The 18,565-nt window shown below is 46.3% G+C and overlaps 1 protein-coding gene across 2 annotated transcripts in view; it reads right to left on the minus strand.

Moving 5' to 3' along the window:
* The window catches only part of ALDH18A1 (aldehyde dehydrogenase 18 family member A1), a 68,222-nt gene extending 50,885 nt beyond the window's left edge, over positions 1-17,337 (minus strand). The window contains exons 1-3 of one of the 2 annotated variants that reach the window (XM_078851071.1): positions 16,011-17,337; positions 15,413-15,503; positions 684-808 (exon numbers count right to left, since the gene is read on the minus strand). In XM_078851071.1, coding sequence (XP_078707197.1) covers positions 684-808; positions 15,413-15,503; positions 16,011-16,337 — 543 coding nt within the window. In that variant the 5' untranslated portion in view covers positions 16,338-17,337. The remainder of the gene's footprint in view (positions 1-683; positions 809-15,412; positions 15,504-16,010) is intronic. The other variant, XM_078851072.1, reaches the window with a different exon arrangement.
* Positions 17,338-18,565: the final 1,228 nt, after the last annotated feature.

Genomic DNA, 18,565 nt, shown 5'->3' on the forward strand with positions numbered 1-18,565 from the left:
ACTTAACGTTTTGCATAGAGGGATTCTCTATGTTTTGAATCTGATTACCCTGTAAGGTATTTACCATCCTGATTTTACAGAGGTGATTCTTTTACCTTTTCTTTAATTAAAATTCTTCTTTTAAGAACCTGATTGATTTTTCATTGTTCTTAAGATCCAAGGGTTTGGGTCTGTGTTCACCTGTACCAGTTGGTGAGGATTCTTATCAAGCCTTCCCCAGGAAAGGGGATGTAGGACTTAGGGGTGTATTTTGGGGGAAGACGTCTCCAAGTGGGCTCTTTCCCTGTTCTTTGTTTAAAACGCTTGGTGGTGGCAGCATACGGTTCAAGGATAAGGCAAAGTTTGTACCTTGGGAAAGTTTTAACCTAAGCTGGTAAGAATAAGCTTAGAGGGTCTTGCATGCAGGTCCCCACATCTGTACCCTAGAGTTCAGAGTGGGGAAGGAACCTTGACATTCCCAATCTTCTCCTTTAGGAGCAGGCAACATGTATCAAAACAGGAAGGAGGCAGATGAAACTGGTCAAATTCAATATGTGATGCAAGAGAATAGTGTAAAATACATTTTTATTCAAATGGGCCTAAAACAGGGCTCAGGAGAAAGGTAAATGGAACCTCATACCATTGCAGAACATTGATTTCTCCCTATGAAGAACAAAGCAGCACAGGCTTCAAGCTTCTCCTACCTTGGCTTCCATTCCTCCCATCCCTACCCGGGATTTGGTTCCAAATGTCACAGACTGCTGATCTCCAGGGTAAAATATGTCAATGAGCTTCGCATCATCTGACCCTGGAGGACTGTCAAAGAGCCCTGAAATGGAAATTTGTTAAGTTAGCTCTATACAACCTTGGACTCTGAAATTTAGGGGAAAGGAACTCGGGAAAGGTTGGGAAACTAAACTTCTTTATACAGACTTGGGCACTGAACATTCTCCACTGCAAGAGAGCACTGTATGCTTCCCAGTGCATGCATCTTATGAGGCTGTAGGCTTTAAGTAACAGTAGGTGCTATTCCCAAGAGTGCCAATATACATGGGTCATTGAACTATGACAAAGTTAAACTTGAAAAAAAAGCCACTAATTCAGGAACAAATATAGGATACCCCCAGATATTCTGTGGTACCGGCCCCTCCCCTGCTGTCTCCCCTCCCCCGCAACCTCACCTTGCCGCGCCACCAACACTCTGGCCCGCCACTCCTGCTGGACAGCGTGGCGGCGTGGCTGGCTGCAGCTGGGTTGCGAGTTCCTGCTGCTCTGAGTGGCATGGTAAGGGGCGGGGAACAGGAGGGTTGGATAAGGGGCAGGGGGTCCCGGGGGGGCAGTCATAGGACAGGAAGCAGCTGGATGGGGTGGAGGTTCTTGGGGTGGAGGGGCGTGGTCAGGGGACAGGGAGCGGGGCGGAGGTTCGATAGGCATGGGAGTCCCGGGGGGTCTGTCAGGGGGTGGGGGTGTGGACGGGGGTTGAGGCAGTCAGGGGACAGTGGGGGTTAGATAGGGGGTGGGGTTCCAGGGGATGGTTAGGGGCAGGGGGTCCCAGGAGGGGGCGGTCAGGGGACAAGAAGCAGGGGGGGGTTGGAGGTTCTGAGGGGGGCAGGAAGTGGGAGGGGGCAGATAGGGGCCAGGGGCCAGGCTGTTGGGGGAGGCACAGCCTTCCCTACCCAGCCCTCCATACAGTTGCGCAACCCCGATGTGGCCCTTGGGCCAAAAAGTTTGCCCACCCCTGCTCTAGAGGCTGAACAACATGCAATGAAAGAGACAGGAGCTAGGGTTGAATACAGTGATATGCAGCAGAAAAGGTAAAGTTAGTTATTTTTAATTTTTAGTTGACTGATAGCAATTGTAGCATCCCCATCTTTTCCCTTTACTTTTGTTCTCATGAGCATAGAACTAAATATCGCACCTCTGCCATATTCACTGATCACCATCCAACATGTACATGTAGCTATATTCTATAGAAAAACTGCATGTGTATAGTTCCCTGCTAAGGATTTTAGCTTTTGCCCTGTAATTATGGTAAAAGGCATTAATAAACTATTTGCATATGGCATGGTAAGTGCTACAGTTCTCAAGAAGGAAAGAAGTCTAGAAGTGTTAATTCACTTTTCCTTTCTGTAACGACCATTACTTGCTGTAATATGTGCCAGTGAATTGTTCTAGCTAGGGTGGTCTGTGGGGTGTGTGTTTATATAAAAAACAATCAATCAGACAGAGGTTCAATGTGATACAGAGAAAGATCTATAAATGAAATTGGGGTTCTTAAAGTAGCTCTCTGGAAAGGATTGAGGACCTCTAAAAAGTCATTTTTTCCACAGCATCTAGTTTCTGAGCTCCAAACAGTTGTTTCGATATCTTAGAATATGTTATTGTTTATGTTAAATTTCCAGACAGCATGTGGGGCTGTACACGAGATATGCTGCTGACATTAATTTCTAGTTCCCTCAACTCCTAGCAAATGGAAAGAGTGCCTTAACCACAACAGTGGACTGGGACTCAGGAAATCAGAGTTCAAATTCCCAGCTCTGCCATAGATTCCCTATGTGATCCTGGCAAGTAACTAATTTTTCTGTGCCTCAGTTTCCCATCTATAAAGTGAGGATAGCGACACTTCCCTACTTCATAGGTGCCATGAGGACTAGCCTAAGTGTTTAATTGGTGTTCTGTACAGTAGTAATGACTGCCATAACAAAAATTAAATGTCCCCTGTGAAGAATGAAGGAGTTTCTGTGTTACTTTATTCATATTGCTGGAACTTCCAGTTGTTTATGAGTGGGTGATGGCTATAGGTAGCATTAGGGTTAACTGATTTCTAAAAGGCTCTGTAAGACTACAGGAAGGAAAACAATGGATCTATTGCATTCAATCATTTTGATGACTTCCACACATTGTCCAGGGGTCAATTCCATGGATATTCTCACCTGTCCCTGAAGTTTATTTTCTTCACGTGGCGTCTTTAAGGCACCCACATAAGCTTCTCTGTCTTGACAGGGTTTCAATATGTTGATATGGTATATCTGCTCCTGCTTTTGGCAATCGGGCTGTAAAATCTTTTAGTCAACCTCTCCGATGGCTTCTATTACTTCATAGGGCCCCTGCCATCTGACCAGGAGCTTGCTTTCAGCTGTGGGTACTAGTACCATTATCTGATCTCCTGTCCAGAATTTCTGAACCTTTGCTTAGTGATTATAATAGATCTGTCGAGCCTCCTTTACTCTTTCCAGGTGTTCCCACACGTTGGGAGTGACTTGGGCTATTTGGTCCTGCATCTGCATCACATGATCAATGACGTGCTGGAGGAACCAACTAGGGGCCATGCTCCTCTTGACCTGCTGCTTACAAACAGGGAAGAATTGGTAGGGGAAGCAGAAGTGGGTGGTAACCTAGGCAGCAGTGACCATGAGAGGGTTGAGTTCACGATCCTCATAAAAGGAAGAAAAGAGTAGCAAAATACAGACCCTGGACAGAAAAAGCAGACTTTGACTCCGTTAGGGAACTGATGGGCAGGATCCCCAGAGAGGCGAATATGAGGAGAAAAGGAGTCCAGGAGAGCTGACTGTATTTTAAAGAAGCCTTATTAAGGGCACAGGAACAAACCATCCCGATGTGCAGAAAGAACAGCAAATATGGGAAGTGACCAGCTTGGCTTAACAGTGAAACCTTCGGTGAGCTTAAACTCAAAAAGGAATCTTACAAGACGTGGAAACTTGGACAGATGACTAGGAAGGAGTATAAAAATATTACTAGAGCATGCAGGGGTGTAATCAGGAAGGCCAAGGCACAACTGGAGTTGCAGCTAGCAAGGGATGTGAAGGATAACAGGAAGGGTTTCTACAGATATGTTAGCACCAAGAACATGGTCAGGGAAAGTGTGGGCCCCTGACTGAATGGGGGAGGCAACCTAGTGACAGATGATGTGGAAAAAACTGAAGTACTCAATGCTTTTTTTGCCTCAGTCTTCACAGACAAGGTCAGGTCACAGACTGCTGCACTGGGCAACACAGTATGGGGAAGAGGTGAGCAGCCCTCAGTGGTGAAAGAACAGGTTAAGGACTATTTAGAAAAGCTGGACACGCACAAGTCCATGGGTCCAGAACTAATGCATCCGAGGGTGTTGAGGGAGTTGGCTGATGTGATTGCAGAGCCATTGTCCATTATTTCTGAAAATTTGTGGTGATCAGGGGAGATCCCGGATAATTGGGAAAAGGCAAATATAGTGCCCATATTTAAAAAAGGGAAGAAACAGAAGCCAGGGAACTACAGTCTCACTTCAGTCTCTGGCAAAATGATGGAGCAGGTGCTAAAGGAATCCATTTTGAAGCATTTGGAGGAGAGGAAGGTGATCAGGAACAGTCAACATGGATTCACCAAGGGCAAGTCATGCCTGACCAACCGGATTGCCTTCTATGATGAGATAACTGGCTCTGTGGATATGGGGAAAGTGGTGGATGTGATATATCTTGTGTGACGGGGCAAGGCCAGATGGCTATAGGAAAGTAGTGGGAGATAGATATATTAGCTCCACGCTAAACAAATCCCTGGTACCAGGATAAATGAAATGGCAGCTGCTCCAGGTCAATTAAGACACCTGGGGCCAATTAAGAACTTTCCAGAAGGCAGGGAGAAGGCTAGGTTGATTGGGACACCTGAAGCCAATCAGGGGCTGGCTGAAACTAGTTAAAAGCCTCCCAGTTAGTCTGGTGGGTGTGCATGTCAGGAGTTGTGGGAGGAAGTTGTGCTGTTGGAGAGGCTGAGTAGTACACACCATATCAGGCACAAGGAAGGAGGCCCTGAGGTAAGAGTGAAGTGGAGCTTGAGGAAGTGAGGGCTGCTGTGGGGGAAGTAGCCCAAGGAATTGTACATGTCATGTTTCTAAAAGGTCAGCTACCATAGTTGATACTATTAGGGTCCCTGGGCAGGAGCCTGGAGTAGAGGGTGGGCCCAGGCTCCCCGCCCCCACCTTTGCCCCCTGATTAATCACTGAGACTGGGAGACAACAGAGACTGTGCAAGGAAGGATAACTTCTCACCTCCCTCGCTGGCTTATGATGAAAATGGCTCAATAGACTGTGACCCTTGTCTCTAGAGAGAGAGAAGGGTTATGTGCAGGGTCATGGTGAGCCTCTGAGGCTAGCGAAATCCACCAGGAAACGCGGGACCCACGGAGGCAAGGACAGAGCTTTGACACACTTGACTTTAACAAAGCTTTTGATACAGTCTCCCACAGTATTCTCACCAGCAAGTTAAAGTAGTATGGATTGGATGAATGGACTATAAGGTGGATAGAAAGCTGGCTAGATTGTTGGGCTCAACGTGTAGTGATCAACGGCTTGATGTCTAGTTGGCAGCCGGTATCAAGCGGAGTGCCCCAGAGGTTAGTCCTGGGGCCAGTTTTGTTCAACATTTTTATTAATGATCTGGATGATGGGATGAATTGCACCCTCTGCCAGTTCACAGATGACACTAAGCTGGGGGGAGAGGTAGATATGCTGGAGGGTAGGGATACGGTCCAGAGTGACCTAGACAAATTGGAGGACTGGGCCAAAAGAAATCTGATGAGGTTCAACAAGGACAAGTGCAGAGTCCTGCACTTAGGAAGGAAGAATCCCATGAACTGCTACAGGTTGGGAACCAACTGGCTAAGCAGCAGTTCTGCAGAAAAGGACCTGGGGATTACAGTGGACAAGAAGCTGGATATGAGTCAGCAGTGTGCCCTTGTAGCCAAGAGGGGCAACGGCATATTGGGCTGTATTAGTAGGAGCATTGCCAGCAGATTGAGGGAAGTGATTATTCCCCTCTATTCGGCACCGGTGAGGCCACACCTAGAGTACTGTATCCAGTTTTGGTCCCCCCACTACAGATGGGATGTGGACATATTGGAGAGAGTCCAGCGGAGGGCAACGAAAATGATTAGGGGGCTGGGGCACATGACTAACGAGGAGAGGCTGAGGGAATTGGGGTTCTGCAGAAGAGAAGAGTGACGGGGGATTTGACAGCAGCCTTCAACTACCTGAAGGGGAGTTCCAAAGAGGATGGAGTTTGGCTGTTCTCGGTGGCAGAAGAGAGAAGCAGCAGCAATGGTCTCAAGTTGCAGTGCGGGAGGTCTAGGTTGGATATTAGGAAACAGTATTTCCCCAGGAGGCTGGTGAAGCACTGGGATGGGTTACCTAGTGAGGTGGTGGAATCTCCATCCTTAGAGGTTTTTAAGGCCCAGCTTGACAAAGCCCTGGCTGGGATGATTTAGTTGGTGTTGGTCCCGCTTTCAGCAGGGGATTGGACTAGATGACCTCCTGAGGTCTCTTCCAACTCTAATATTCTATGATCTCCTTCTGCAAGTCACCATTAATGTTTAACATTCAGGCTGGCTGCATTTGACTAAAACATCTGACCCTGTGAGCAAATACTGATCTTGCAGGGAAAGAGTTCTGTGGGTTCTGCTGTTTCGCAGAGATGACTTCCACTATCTGGGTACAAGGAAGGCAAGAGTGGCTCTAGAGAGATGGCATAGTTTGTGGTTCAGCAGCCCTAAGGTATAAGTCTGGGGAACCTGTATGAACTGATCTGTACGGTTAATTTCTGATAATGAAGCAACTCCAAAAGGGTAAGTTTTGACTCCCCCCTTAGGAGCAGGGTGGGGAAAGCACCCGCTCAACACATCTTTTATTCTGGTGAAGAGAACTCTACTGTATGTATGTGAAGAGAATGCCTTCAACCCTGCACTGCAGAAGGACCTCATCCTGCAGCATTTTCCCATGAGGGGGATTATGGAGTGAAGCTGAATGGATTAGCCCTTTTAATGAATTAGCGATAATTCCAGGTCATGGACATAAAGTAAAAAGGAAAGGATAGGAAAGAGAAAGCAGTGATGTGAGTCCCCTCATGAACCCAAGGTACGGTTCAGCAGCCAGTGCAGAGTCTGACCTCTAGCTGTAGAGCCCATCCCTCTTCTGGGGAATCAGCAGACTGCTTCTGGGATACTTTGGCCAGAACATTGTTTTTAAAGGAAAAAAGTGCTCCTTGGAGCTAGTACATGACGGTTGAGGTAAGTTTCTTGGCACATGCTGCATTAAAGGCCTGATGCTCTCAATGCAGCCCTGCAGTCTTTTATTGCCATTAACCTAATTCTGATCTTCTATTGTTTGGAACTCTTGGCAAACCACTAATTGCAGCCATGAAGACTGTTATATGGTATCTGTCATGGCTATTGATTTAGCTGTAGTGCCAGTAATCACTAGGTGCAGTCTATAAGGCATGTTTTGTCGTTTATCATCCCTTAGCCTTAACTTCCTTTGTGGCTTCTTCCTGCAACTGGTCCAGAGGAATTCATCCCAGGTGAGGAAATCACACTTCGCTGCTTTGCAGGGTAGCTTGTATTTAAGACTTCTACCCAGAGAACCAGCCTCTTTGGTTCTCAGTCCCTTAGTGCTGAATGAGACAGTAGAGAGTGAAAACTTTCCTGTGCTGCAGAAACCACAAATGTGCCTGTCTGAATGGAAAAATATCCAACTCCTCAAGGGACTTGCTATCTACAGCCAACTCTCTTGGATGTAGGAGTTACAGAGGCCATGGTTAACCTGGGACCTGGGGCACATGACTTACGAGGAGAGGCTGAGGGAACTGTGCTTATTTAGTCAGCAGAAGACAAGAGTGTGGGGGGGTGGGGATCTGATAGCAGCCTTCAACTACCTGAAGGGGGGTTCCAAAGAGGATGGAGCTCGGCTGTTCTCAGTGATGGCACTTGACAGAACAAGGAGCAATGATCTCAAGTTGCACTGGGGGAGGTCTAGGTTGGATATTAGGAAACACTATTTCACTAGGAGGGTCGTGAAGCACTGGAATAGGTTACCTAGGGAGGTGGTGGAATCTCCATCCTTTGAGGTTTTTAAGGCCTGGTTTGAGAAAGCCCTGGTTGGGATGATTTAGTTGGTGTTGGCCCTGCTTTGAGCTGGGGATTGGTCTAGATGACCTCCTGAGGTCTCTTCCAATTCTGATATTCTATGATTCTATGCTTCTCCCCTGGTTAGGCTGTTCTTCCCAGTCCTCCTTGGCAATGTCCTATATGCCATGGGGATGACCACCATACAGCAGCTTGAAGGGGGAACACTGTGGAAATCTGGGAAACTTTCCTTATTGCAAACATCAGGTAAGGTAGTAAGGTATCCCAATTTTTCCCGTCCCGGCTCACCACTTTTCATATCATGTTCTTCAGTGTCCCATTAGAGCATTCAATGAGACCATCAGACTGTGGACAGTAGACTAAGCTTCACAGGACCTGTATGTGGAGCATCGCACACAAATCCTTCATCAGTTTTGACGCACAGGGGTTCCTTGATCTGGCAAAATCTCTTTGGGTATCCGTACCCTAGAGAAAATTTGAATAAACTCCTTTGCTATCATCTTGGACACGGTGTTTCATAGGGGGGTGGCTTCTGCGTTTTAGGTGGCATAATCCAGAACAACAAGCACACTCTGATGACCCCTGGCTGACTTCTCCAATGGGTCTATCAGATCCATGTCTATCCTCTCAAACAGGCCTTCAATAATTGGTAGAGGTACTAAAGAGGCCCTTAAGTGCAGTTGTGGGCCATGTAATTGGCATTCCGGGCAGGAGGCGCGATATCAACCTCCATACAAACTCTTGGCCAAAAGAACCTCCGCAGGATTCGATCAAGGGTCTTATCTACCCCAGATGTCCTCCGAACAAATGACTGTGGACTAGGTCCAACACTACCCTCTGGTGCCTTCGAGGTACCAGGAGTTGCTCCACTTCTTGCTCTTCGGACCACTCTAGGCCCTCGGCCTTTGGCTTTCCCCTTCATCGGGATTCTATTCACCTCAGCTACCTCTTTTCTAATATTGTGGTACAGTGGCTCATTGACTGGGTCCTGCCAAAATTCTTAAATGAGGGCCCAATATGTTCAAATTCAAGGGGACCTATTTCTGTTTTACACACAGGATTGATCGCCACGGAACTGGGTCCAGCTTCCGGTTCATCAACTATCTGAGTCACCCTCCTGCCTGCTGGACGGCCTTTTGGTTCTGGGCCAAGATCCTGGTCCCCCAATCTTTTGTCCATCCTTCTTTACTGCCTAGTTTTCCAGAGCTTCTCTGCTGCAGAGAATACGTCCTGGGATAATTTAGAGAAAACTAGGAGAGGGCTCGCTACAGTATCAATCCTGGGGTCACTACCTTCCTGACTCATCCACTAGGAGTAAGTTTCCAAACCCTGGGAAGTCTCATCTTATGAGGACCACATATGGGAGCTCACAGACCACCCCCGACATTCACCCTTGTGGCATTCCCCTGAACATCAATTTGTACAGGGATGGTCAGATAGTAACTGATAGCCGCACGTACACAGGTTATTCCTGTGCATTTGGCCATAGACAGCTGGTTCTGCCCCACTAGGTTTCCCCCGACACCAGCATGATGGCGCTTCTGGATTCACTAATGCAATGGTCTCTATGCCATTCATCCTAACTGGCTGTGTGTATCTATGTGGGGTCATCACGACTCCCATGAGATTGATCAGGCCACATGGGTCTTCACAATCACCCAGACTGCATTGCATAGGCTCCTCAATGTTAGGACATTGGGCTGCTATATGCCCTAGTTTCCCACAAGCATAACATCTATACACAGCTTGGGGCATCCCCCTATTCTTTAAGCTATTGGTTCTTACCCCACGACCCTCTCTCCCCAAGTCCCTTCGCAGCCTCAGGCCGCTCTCCAGCATCCTTACTCCCCAACCTAGTTCTGCCTGACCCTTCAGGAGTCTGGGCCTTCAGGAAGGGGACTGGCCTCTTGATCCACTGCATCTCTTCCCCAGTAGTCTGAGAAAGTTTCATAGAATCATAGAATATCAGGGTTGGAAGGGACCCCAGAAGGTCATCTAGTCCAACCCCCTGCTCAAAGCAGGACCAATTCCCAGTTAAATCATCCCAGCCAGGGCTTTGTCAAGCCTGACCTTAAAAACCTCTAAGGAAGGAGATTCTACCACCTCCCTAGGTAACGCATTCCAGTGTTTCACCACCCTCTTAGTGAAAAAGTTTTTCCTAATATCCAATCTAAACCTCCCCCACTGCAACTTTCCTGAGCATTAAAATGCTTCTTTACAAGTGCAACCAAATCTTCATAACAGAAGCGGTCATTTCGGCTAACCCATCCTCTTAGGTCTGATGACAGTCCTCTCATGAACCCATCCAACACTAAGACTTCTATAATCTTCTCTGTGTTGTGGATCTCGGGGCACAGCCATTTCCGAATTAGATGAATCAGGTCGAACAGTTGTGACCTCAGTGCTTTGCTGTCCTGATACCTCCAGTCATCAGGAACCCCTGGACCCTTGTAGTTGTCATAACCCCAGACCTCACCAGGACCTCAACCTTCAGTTGGGTGTAATCTGTAGCAGCTTCCGCTGCCATGTCCTAGTCGGCCTTCTGGGCTTCCCAGGAAAGGGACAAGGATACTGGCCCACTGGTCTTGTGGCCAGGCCTTCTGAAGGGCTGTTTTTTCCAAGGTGAAAAGATATGCCTCCACATCATCTTCCATAGTCATGTTTGGTAGGTAACTTCTGGCCCTTAGGGATTGAGTCCCATTATGGCCATGTGTCAGAGCAGTCAGAGCCTTCAGCAGATTCATGACCTCCTGCAGGGTGGCTCAATCCTGGGTTGCCTGGCTCATCAGCAGTTGATTTGTTTTCTGCTGTAGCCATACCGACTCCCGTTGAGTGGCCATCTGGACCCTGGTAGCCTCTTGTTGCGCGGCCATGGCCTACACCAACACCCTCACTATGTTGTACATTTTTGAGATGATTCACCTTGCCCTGGGATGGTCCACTGTGCCAGCTATCCCACTCCAGACACCATGTGGGTCAAGGCACCTCCTCTGTCTTGCTGGACTTTTCACTTTCCCCTCTGGCAGTGGTGGGGCCTGGGCTAAAATCAGCCCCACTCTAGACAGTGTTTGTCTTCCCCCTCTGCATTCTCTTACCAGTACTGACATACCCTGACACCCGAATATTCACCACTGTCATGTAATCAGGATATGTATTGTAGAAAGTATGTCTTGTGAGGTATCATTCTAAAAGTCTTGATCTGCTAGACATTAATATCTCATTGGATTGTATGTATTATTGTTGTATGTGAAGTTATAAAGTTTGCTATGTACGTGTTACTGAAACATGTTGTGAGGTTGAAAGCACCCACAATCAGCCTTTCAGGTACAACAGTAAAAATGCCAAACAATGCTAATGGCTTACTGAGGACATGCACACAGGTACAAGGATTACCCCAGGGACTGTGCACAATAGAAACTTCACAGAGACAGCACTGCACAACGGGAACTGTTTGACCCAGATCATAGCGAAAAAGCTTTCCAGCAAGTGGGAAGATCATATAAGGGGGGACAATGACATTAAGGGGGGGACCTCTCTCTCCCTGCAACAACACACCTGGAAACACCTGAGGGGCAAGGACTGAACTGTGGGAAGTGAAGGTCCCAGGTTAGAAGGATCTTTAGCCTGTGTATCAAAATCTGGGAAAGCCAAGGCAACTTGCGACTTAAGAGTCTGCCAACCTGTTTATCACTCACAGTGAGAATTTGCTAATTTATATCCAACCTATCTAGTGTGTTAAGATCAGTTTGTGGTTTTTATTTACTAAGGTAATCTGCTTTGATCTGTTGGCTATCCCTTATAATCACTTTAAATTATTTAAGCTCAGTACCAATGTGGACACAAGAACAAATGGATATAAACTGGTCATTGGGAAGTTTGGACTTGAAATTAGACAAAGGTTTCTAACCATCAGAGGAGTGAAGTTTTGGAATAGCCTTCCAAGGGAAGCAGTGGTGGCAAAAAATCTATCTGGCTTTAAGATTAAACTCGATAAATTTATGGAGGAGATGGTATGATGGGATAACATGATTTTGGTAATTAACTGATCTTTAACTATTCATGGTAAATAGGCCCAATGGCCTGTGATGGGATGTTAGATGGGGTGGGATCTGAGTTACTACAGAAAATTCTTTCCTGGGTATCTGGCTGGTGAATCTTGCCCACATACTCAGGGTTTAGCTGATCGCCATATTTGGGGTCGGGAAGGAATTTTCCTCCAGGGCAGATTGGAAGAGGCCCTGGAAGTTTTTCGCCTTCCTTTGTAGCATGGGGCACAGGTCACTTGCTGGAGGATTCTCTGCTCCTTGAAGTCTTTAAACCACGATTTGAGGACTTCAATAGCTCAGACATAGGTGAGAGGTTTTTCGCAGGAGTGGGTGGGTGAGATTCTGTGGCCTGCGTTGTGCAGGAGGTCGGACTAGATGATCATAATGGTCCCTTCTGATCTTAGTATCTATGAATCTATGAAAAAAAATCTACCTCTTGTACTTAATAAATTTATTTTTGTTTTAAACCCAGTTTGTGTAATACAAAAAGCTGTGCATATCTCTCTCCACAGTGAGGCAGAGGGCAAATTTCAATTAGCTTACACAGTACAGTTCTTGGTGAAGCACAACACAAGACAATTTGGGGTTTACTCTCCAGAGCAGGAGTGCACTTGAGTGCTAGGTAATTCCTTAGTTGAAAGCCTTCCCATGCAGTACTGGTTTCCATTTCTGTCTTTCTGCAGCTGGGTGTGTCCCTTTTTGTGCTATAGGAGGCTTGAGGGCCTGGCTTGGCAGGATGGTGTGGGAGCCCAGGTTGGTAGAACAGGCAGGCTCAGTGGTACCCCAGTACATAAGGTGGCACCCCAAAAGGGGGGCAACTCATCACAAGTACTTTCAAGGTAGGCCTCAGGACAGGCCCAAAGAGGGTTCCTCCAGCAAACAAAAAAGAAACCAATTTACAAACACAAAATAAAAGGGGATACCTTTCCCTGCCCCCTTTGCTTGGGTGCTGTTATCTTGCTGTTGTCCCCAGGGTGTCAATCTTTCCCCTAAACAGGCACTCAGCTTTGGGGGTTTCCCCCTCGAGGGAGGAGAGCATCCTCTCTTCCTGGAGAAGCCTGTCTTCCTGCTGCCACTAGCCCTGCAACAGCTTGTCTCTCCTCCCCCTCTCTAACCAGAGCAAGGGCTTTTAAAGATCTCAGGCAGCATTTAATTGGACTCAGGTGTCCATAACTGACCTGAGGGAACTCCTTCTCAGCTTGTAGGAAAAAGGGCCTTTATCACTTTAGGGCTAAAATCATAGAATCATAGAGTATCAGGGTTGGAAGGGACACCAGAAGGTCATCTAGTCCAACCCCCTGCTCGAAGCAGGACCAATCCCCAGTTAAATCATCCCAGCCAGGGCTTTGTCAAGCCTGACCTTAAAAACTTCTAAGGAAGGAGATTCTACCACCTCCCTAGGTAACGCATTCCAGTGTTTCACCACCCTCTTAGTGAAAAAGTTTTTCCTAATATCCAATCTAAACCTCCCCCACTGCAACTTGAGACCATTACTCCTCGTTCTGTCATCTGCTACCATTGAGAACAGTCTAGAGCCATCCTCTTTGGAATCCCCTTTCAGGTAGTTGAAAGCAGCTATCAAATCCCCCCTCATTCTTCTCTTCTGCAGGCTAAACAATCCCAGCTCCCTCAGCCTCTCCTCATAAGTCATGTGTTCTAGACCCCTAATCATTTTTGTTGCCCTTCGCTGGAGTCTCTCCAATTTATCCACATCCTTCTTGTAGTGTGGGGCCCAAAACTGGACACAGTACTCCAGATGAGGCCTCACCAATGTCGAATAGAGGGGAACGATCACGTCCCTCGATCTGCTGGCAATGCCCCTACTTATACATCCCAAAGTGCCATTGGCCTTCTTGGCAACAAGGGCACACTGCTGACTTATTGAACCTCATCAGATTTCTTTTGGCCCAATCCTCCAATTTGTCTAGGTCCTTCTGTATCCTATTCCTCCCCTCCTATTCCTACCACTCCTCCCAGTTTAGTATCATCCGCAAATTTGCTGAGAGTGCAATCCACACCATCCTCCAGATCATTTATGAAGATATTGAACAAAACCGGCCCCAGGACCGACCCTTGGGGCACTCCACTTGATACCGGCTGCCAACTAGACATGGAGCCATTGATCACTACCCGTTGAGCCCGACAATCTAGCCAGCTTTCTACCCACCTTATAGTGCATTCATCCAGCCCATACTTCCTTAACTTGCTGACAAGATAGATAAAATATAAAATAGCTGCCTCCACCACCCTCTGGCTGCTCCCAGCCTGACTTGATCACACTCCCACATTCTGACTGGATGATGTGAAGAGTTGCTAATGACAAAAGCGTCAGGCAGTTGGTTCAGCATGAATTAGGAAGCTGTTGTGGCTCCAGCTTCTGCAATGCTAGGATCACAGAGTATACACTGCAACTTGTCACTGTGGTAAAAAACTTACACAGACGAGAAGAGAATCCACCTTGCATGAGGTGCAAGAGTCCAAGGATGGCATTAAAATATGAACTATATAAAAGCATACAGTGGGCTCTGCTGCATCAGAGTTGCCATTGGATCTTCAGCTGCTTTTGAACACCTAGACAGCACGGGGGGGCAAAAGTGCACACTCTCATCTAAACTTGGCAATTACAGCCATGTAGGAGTAACTTCTATCCCTTTTAAAATAATGGAATATTCAGAGAAATCACTAAACCTCTAAAGGATAATGGAATGATGAATGACAGACAGCAGTGGGGGCTTACTAAAAACGTCTTAGCACATTTGATTGCTTTGTTTCAGAGAGTTACAAAATTAGAATGTAGGTTGCCACCACTGTTCGTGTGGCCTGAAGGGGAAAACAACCTTTTGCCAAAAATTGCTATTTATCCAGTGCCCAAATTTTATTTTGCAGCTCTTGTTGCAGAGAGAAGTTTTTGTCTTAGCTCTGAAGAGTTTACACTCTAAAGGAGACCATATACAGACCAAAAAAAAAAAAGATGGAAAAATATACGACATACAAGTGAATAAATTGGTCTTAGACATGTTTGTCGTTGGTTTTAGGTTTTATGGGGGTAAATAGCAGCGTGTGGCAGGGCCCCCTTAGCTTCTGCCTCTGCTAGGCTCACAAAGTCACTCTGAGACCGTGGCTTTTAACCACTGGTGCACTTTATTCTCAGGCTTGTTCCCACCACTGTTTCACCATGTACAAGTAACCCTTCACCATCTGCAGGCAGGGGAGAGCTGCTTCCATTCCCTGCTTTTTCCCTTTCCTATTGCTCTCCCCTGGCTTCCTTCCCCTGAGGCTTTTATGCAGCCCCAGGCTACTTAGGTAGCAGCTGTCTCTGCCTCCCCAATTAGGGCCAGGTTACCTCCAACCTGCTCTAATTTGTTCCCCTAACGAGGAGCAGGCGTGACAGAGAGCTGAATCTGCAACCCTTTGCCCAGCACCATGTCACAGGGTAGAAATTGTTGATTTAATCACAGGCAAATGAGTAAATCACATACCTTCTACATCTGAGAGAACAATCAGGAGATCAGTCTTCATTTCTACAGCCAATCGTGCTGCCAGACTATCATTATCCTTAACACTAATAACCTGAAATACATAGAAAGGTCAGCAACACCAGCAGGAGAGAGAAGCTAGCAAACACTGACTGCGCCCTACAGTGAACAAGTATCAGTACTAACAGACCCCTCTGTACTGCTTTGTCCATATTATGCTGTGCGCTCTATGGGGTGGAATCTTTGTATGGAGTCGAGCACAATGTTAGCATTCAGTAAACAAGCAGTAATATCCTATCCAAATCAGTCTGTGCTCTGCAAAAAGCAAGCCATGCTAGTGTCTGCTCCCCATCCAAATCAATGCACTTTGTCAAAAGCAAGCCATGTCAGTACCCATTCCCTAATTCCTCTGTCCATACCATTCCGCTTAATGGTATGGACTTTCAGCTCCCAGCATCAATCTGTTTTTTCTATTCTTACATTTTCCATTTCCCCCGTTGGTCACTCCAGGATATCCAGGTTATTACAGTGTTAGTGAGTCATGCATTCATGCTCTAGCAGGTCCAATAGCAGGATCCACCCACTGTAATACTTTACCCACATTTACCCCCTGAAGATCACTGTTTGGTTCTGGAGGTGGAACAACAGCATCATTGGTGTTAATAATAGGGACAATGTTCATCCGCAGCAGCTCATGTAATGTCCCATTTAAATTCCGACGCTTCTGTTCATCATGGAAATCCAAATTGGTGACTAAAATCTGAAAAGCAGAAAGACTCTGAACAAGAATTTGATCTGCAGCCACCAAGTGTGCAAGTAAAGAGACATCCACAACAGATCGGTCAAGGCTCCCTAGGCCACCATGGCAGCAAGAGGGGTTAGTTAAAGGGTGCAGAGGATAGTTGAGAAATTTAATTCTTTGGACCATTATTTATTGTAGAATATGAGACATACACAGCTATCTCCCAATAGCCCTTTTCCCAAGAAATCATAACATGGGCTGGCTAAGTTTCTACGAAACAATCTGAGAAACTCACATGCAGGTTCTGGTTATGACTTTTAAAGCCCCAAGACCATCTGGGATCAGATTATTTGAGACACCCCCTTTCTTCCCATACAATATCTCCACAAATACAATAAACAGAGAGGCTTAATTTAGAGCTTCCTTCCTCTGAACAGGAAGGTAAAGCTGGTGGGTTATTTACTCTCCAATGTCCCTTCAGCTCTGAAATTCACTTCCCCCTTGGTCTGCCAGAACCTAGCTCCATTGACCTTCTGGACATGCTACAAACACCATCTTTTCTTTCAGACATGTAGGGAGGCAGCTGAGTAAAGAAAGGGATGGGAGTTATCGATGACCTGTGGAGGCGATTTTTCCCCATCTCTATTTTGACATTGGGTGCTTATGAGAACTGAGTACAACTGAATCCACTGTGAGACATTGGAGAGGTTTTTGGAATTTTAATTTAGGAGTCCAATGATTTTAAAAGGAGCTTAATTTAATCCTTATAAATATACAGTGGGACAGTTGTGTTCATATTCAAGACAGTGCAAAGATGAGTATATTTTAGCCAGTGAATTCAGTAGATATTGTATGATGGAACACATACAGGGAGCAGATCTACCGAGAGAGAAGGTGACATTAGGTTCTCAGGTACCATGGTGATAGCCGTGGTATAAAGCCCAAGACAGATGTTTATATAGGCAGAGTATAATTGTACTTCATAGCAAGATCTTCTCCAAGTACCCGAGTACAACAATTCAAACAATAATGCTACAACATGAGTTTAAAAAAAAAAAAAAAAAAAAGAGGCTCATGGCTAAGTGTATACAATATGGAACAGAAGAGATGTTAATGAACAGAGAGTCCATATTTGAGGACTCACTTTTTACATTTCTCTCTCATATGAGCTTTATATTCAGCTTGACAGTTCTAATTTTGTTTGCAGTCAAATGATTAAAAAAATTAATTGCGATTAATCAGGACATTAAAAAAATAGTTGCAACTAATTGCAGTTTTAATTACACTGTTAAATAATAATAGAATATCATTTATTTAAATATTTTTGGATAGTTTCTATTTCAAATATATTGATTTCAATTACAACAGAATGCAAAGTGTACAGTGTTCACTTATTTTTGATGATAAATATTTGTACTGAAAAAAATTTTTTTAATTCATTTCATACAAGTACTGTAGTACAATCTCTTTATCCTGAAAGTGCAACTTACAAATGTAGGATTTTTTTTTTACATACCTGCCCTGCACACAAAAATATAACAATGTCAAACTTTAATGTCTACAAGTCCACTCAGTCCTACTTCCTGTTCAGCCGATCAGAAGTAAGGGTGACATCATATATGGTGTATTGCCATCCTTACTTCTGCCGCAGCTTGTGGTGCCTAGCACTTGGCATACGGCTCAAAATGGGCTCTGTGCTATTGCATGGAGGCTGCATCTTGCCAGAGTCCTCTGGTGCCTCCTGGCTCACCATGGGCACCATTTCAGATTTTGGTTTGATGTGAGAGTGTGTGGGATGGGCAGTGGGGGTGGGGGGGGAGGGAGGGAGAGCGCGAGCGAGCGTGCTGGAGGACAACGAATGTGTGTGTGGTGTGTGTGCTGGGGAAGCACTGTCTCTTTAAGCAGAGCACTCAGGAGCCTGAATGCTTTTTCAGCCAACAGCAGCTGCCATTGGCAACAATGGCTCCTGAAACAACACCAGCTGACAGGCTCCCCCTGTTCCCTGACTCCAGCTCAGCGGCGAGTAGGTACACAGGTGGGGAAAGGGAGACACTCCAACATCAGCCTCTCTTACCCCCGCTCTGCACAGCAGTCAAGAGGCAGGCTCCCAGTCTAGAGCAGCTTGGCCCAGGCGGCTCCATGGGTGCGGGGCGGGGGGAGGAAGTGGGAGCAGCAGTTATCACGAGGGATGGGGGTGTGAGACCAGCTCCGAAGCATTTCACTAATCCGAGCATCTGGTCTGGATATTACGGAGTCTCTTGTTCCCGGGCCACCTCCTGCTTGCTGCCACAGCCTGTGCCTCCCTCCCTGCCCAGCCGCTACAGAGTCCTATCTCCAGAGGTGTGCAATTAACCCTCGTTAAAAAAACGTGTTATTTTGTTGAGTTAATTGCATGTGTTAACTGCAAGTAACTG

The sequence above is a fragment of the Lepidochelys kempii genome, unplaced genomic scaffold (assembly GCF_965140285.1).
Source record: "Lepidochelys kempii isolate rLepKem1 unplaced genomic scaffold, rLepKem1.hap1 scaffold_295, whole genome shotgun sequence".
In the NCBI taxonomy this organism is placed as follows: Eukaryota; Metazoa; Chordata; order Testudines; family Cheloniidae; genus Lepidochelys; species Lepidochelys kempii.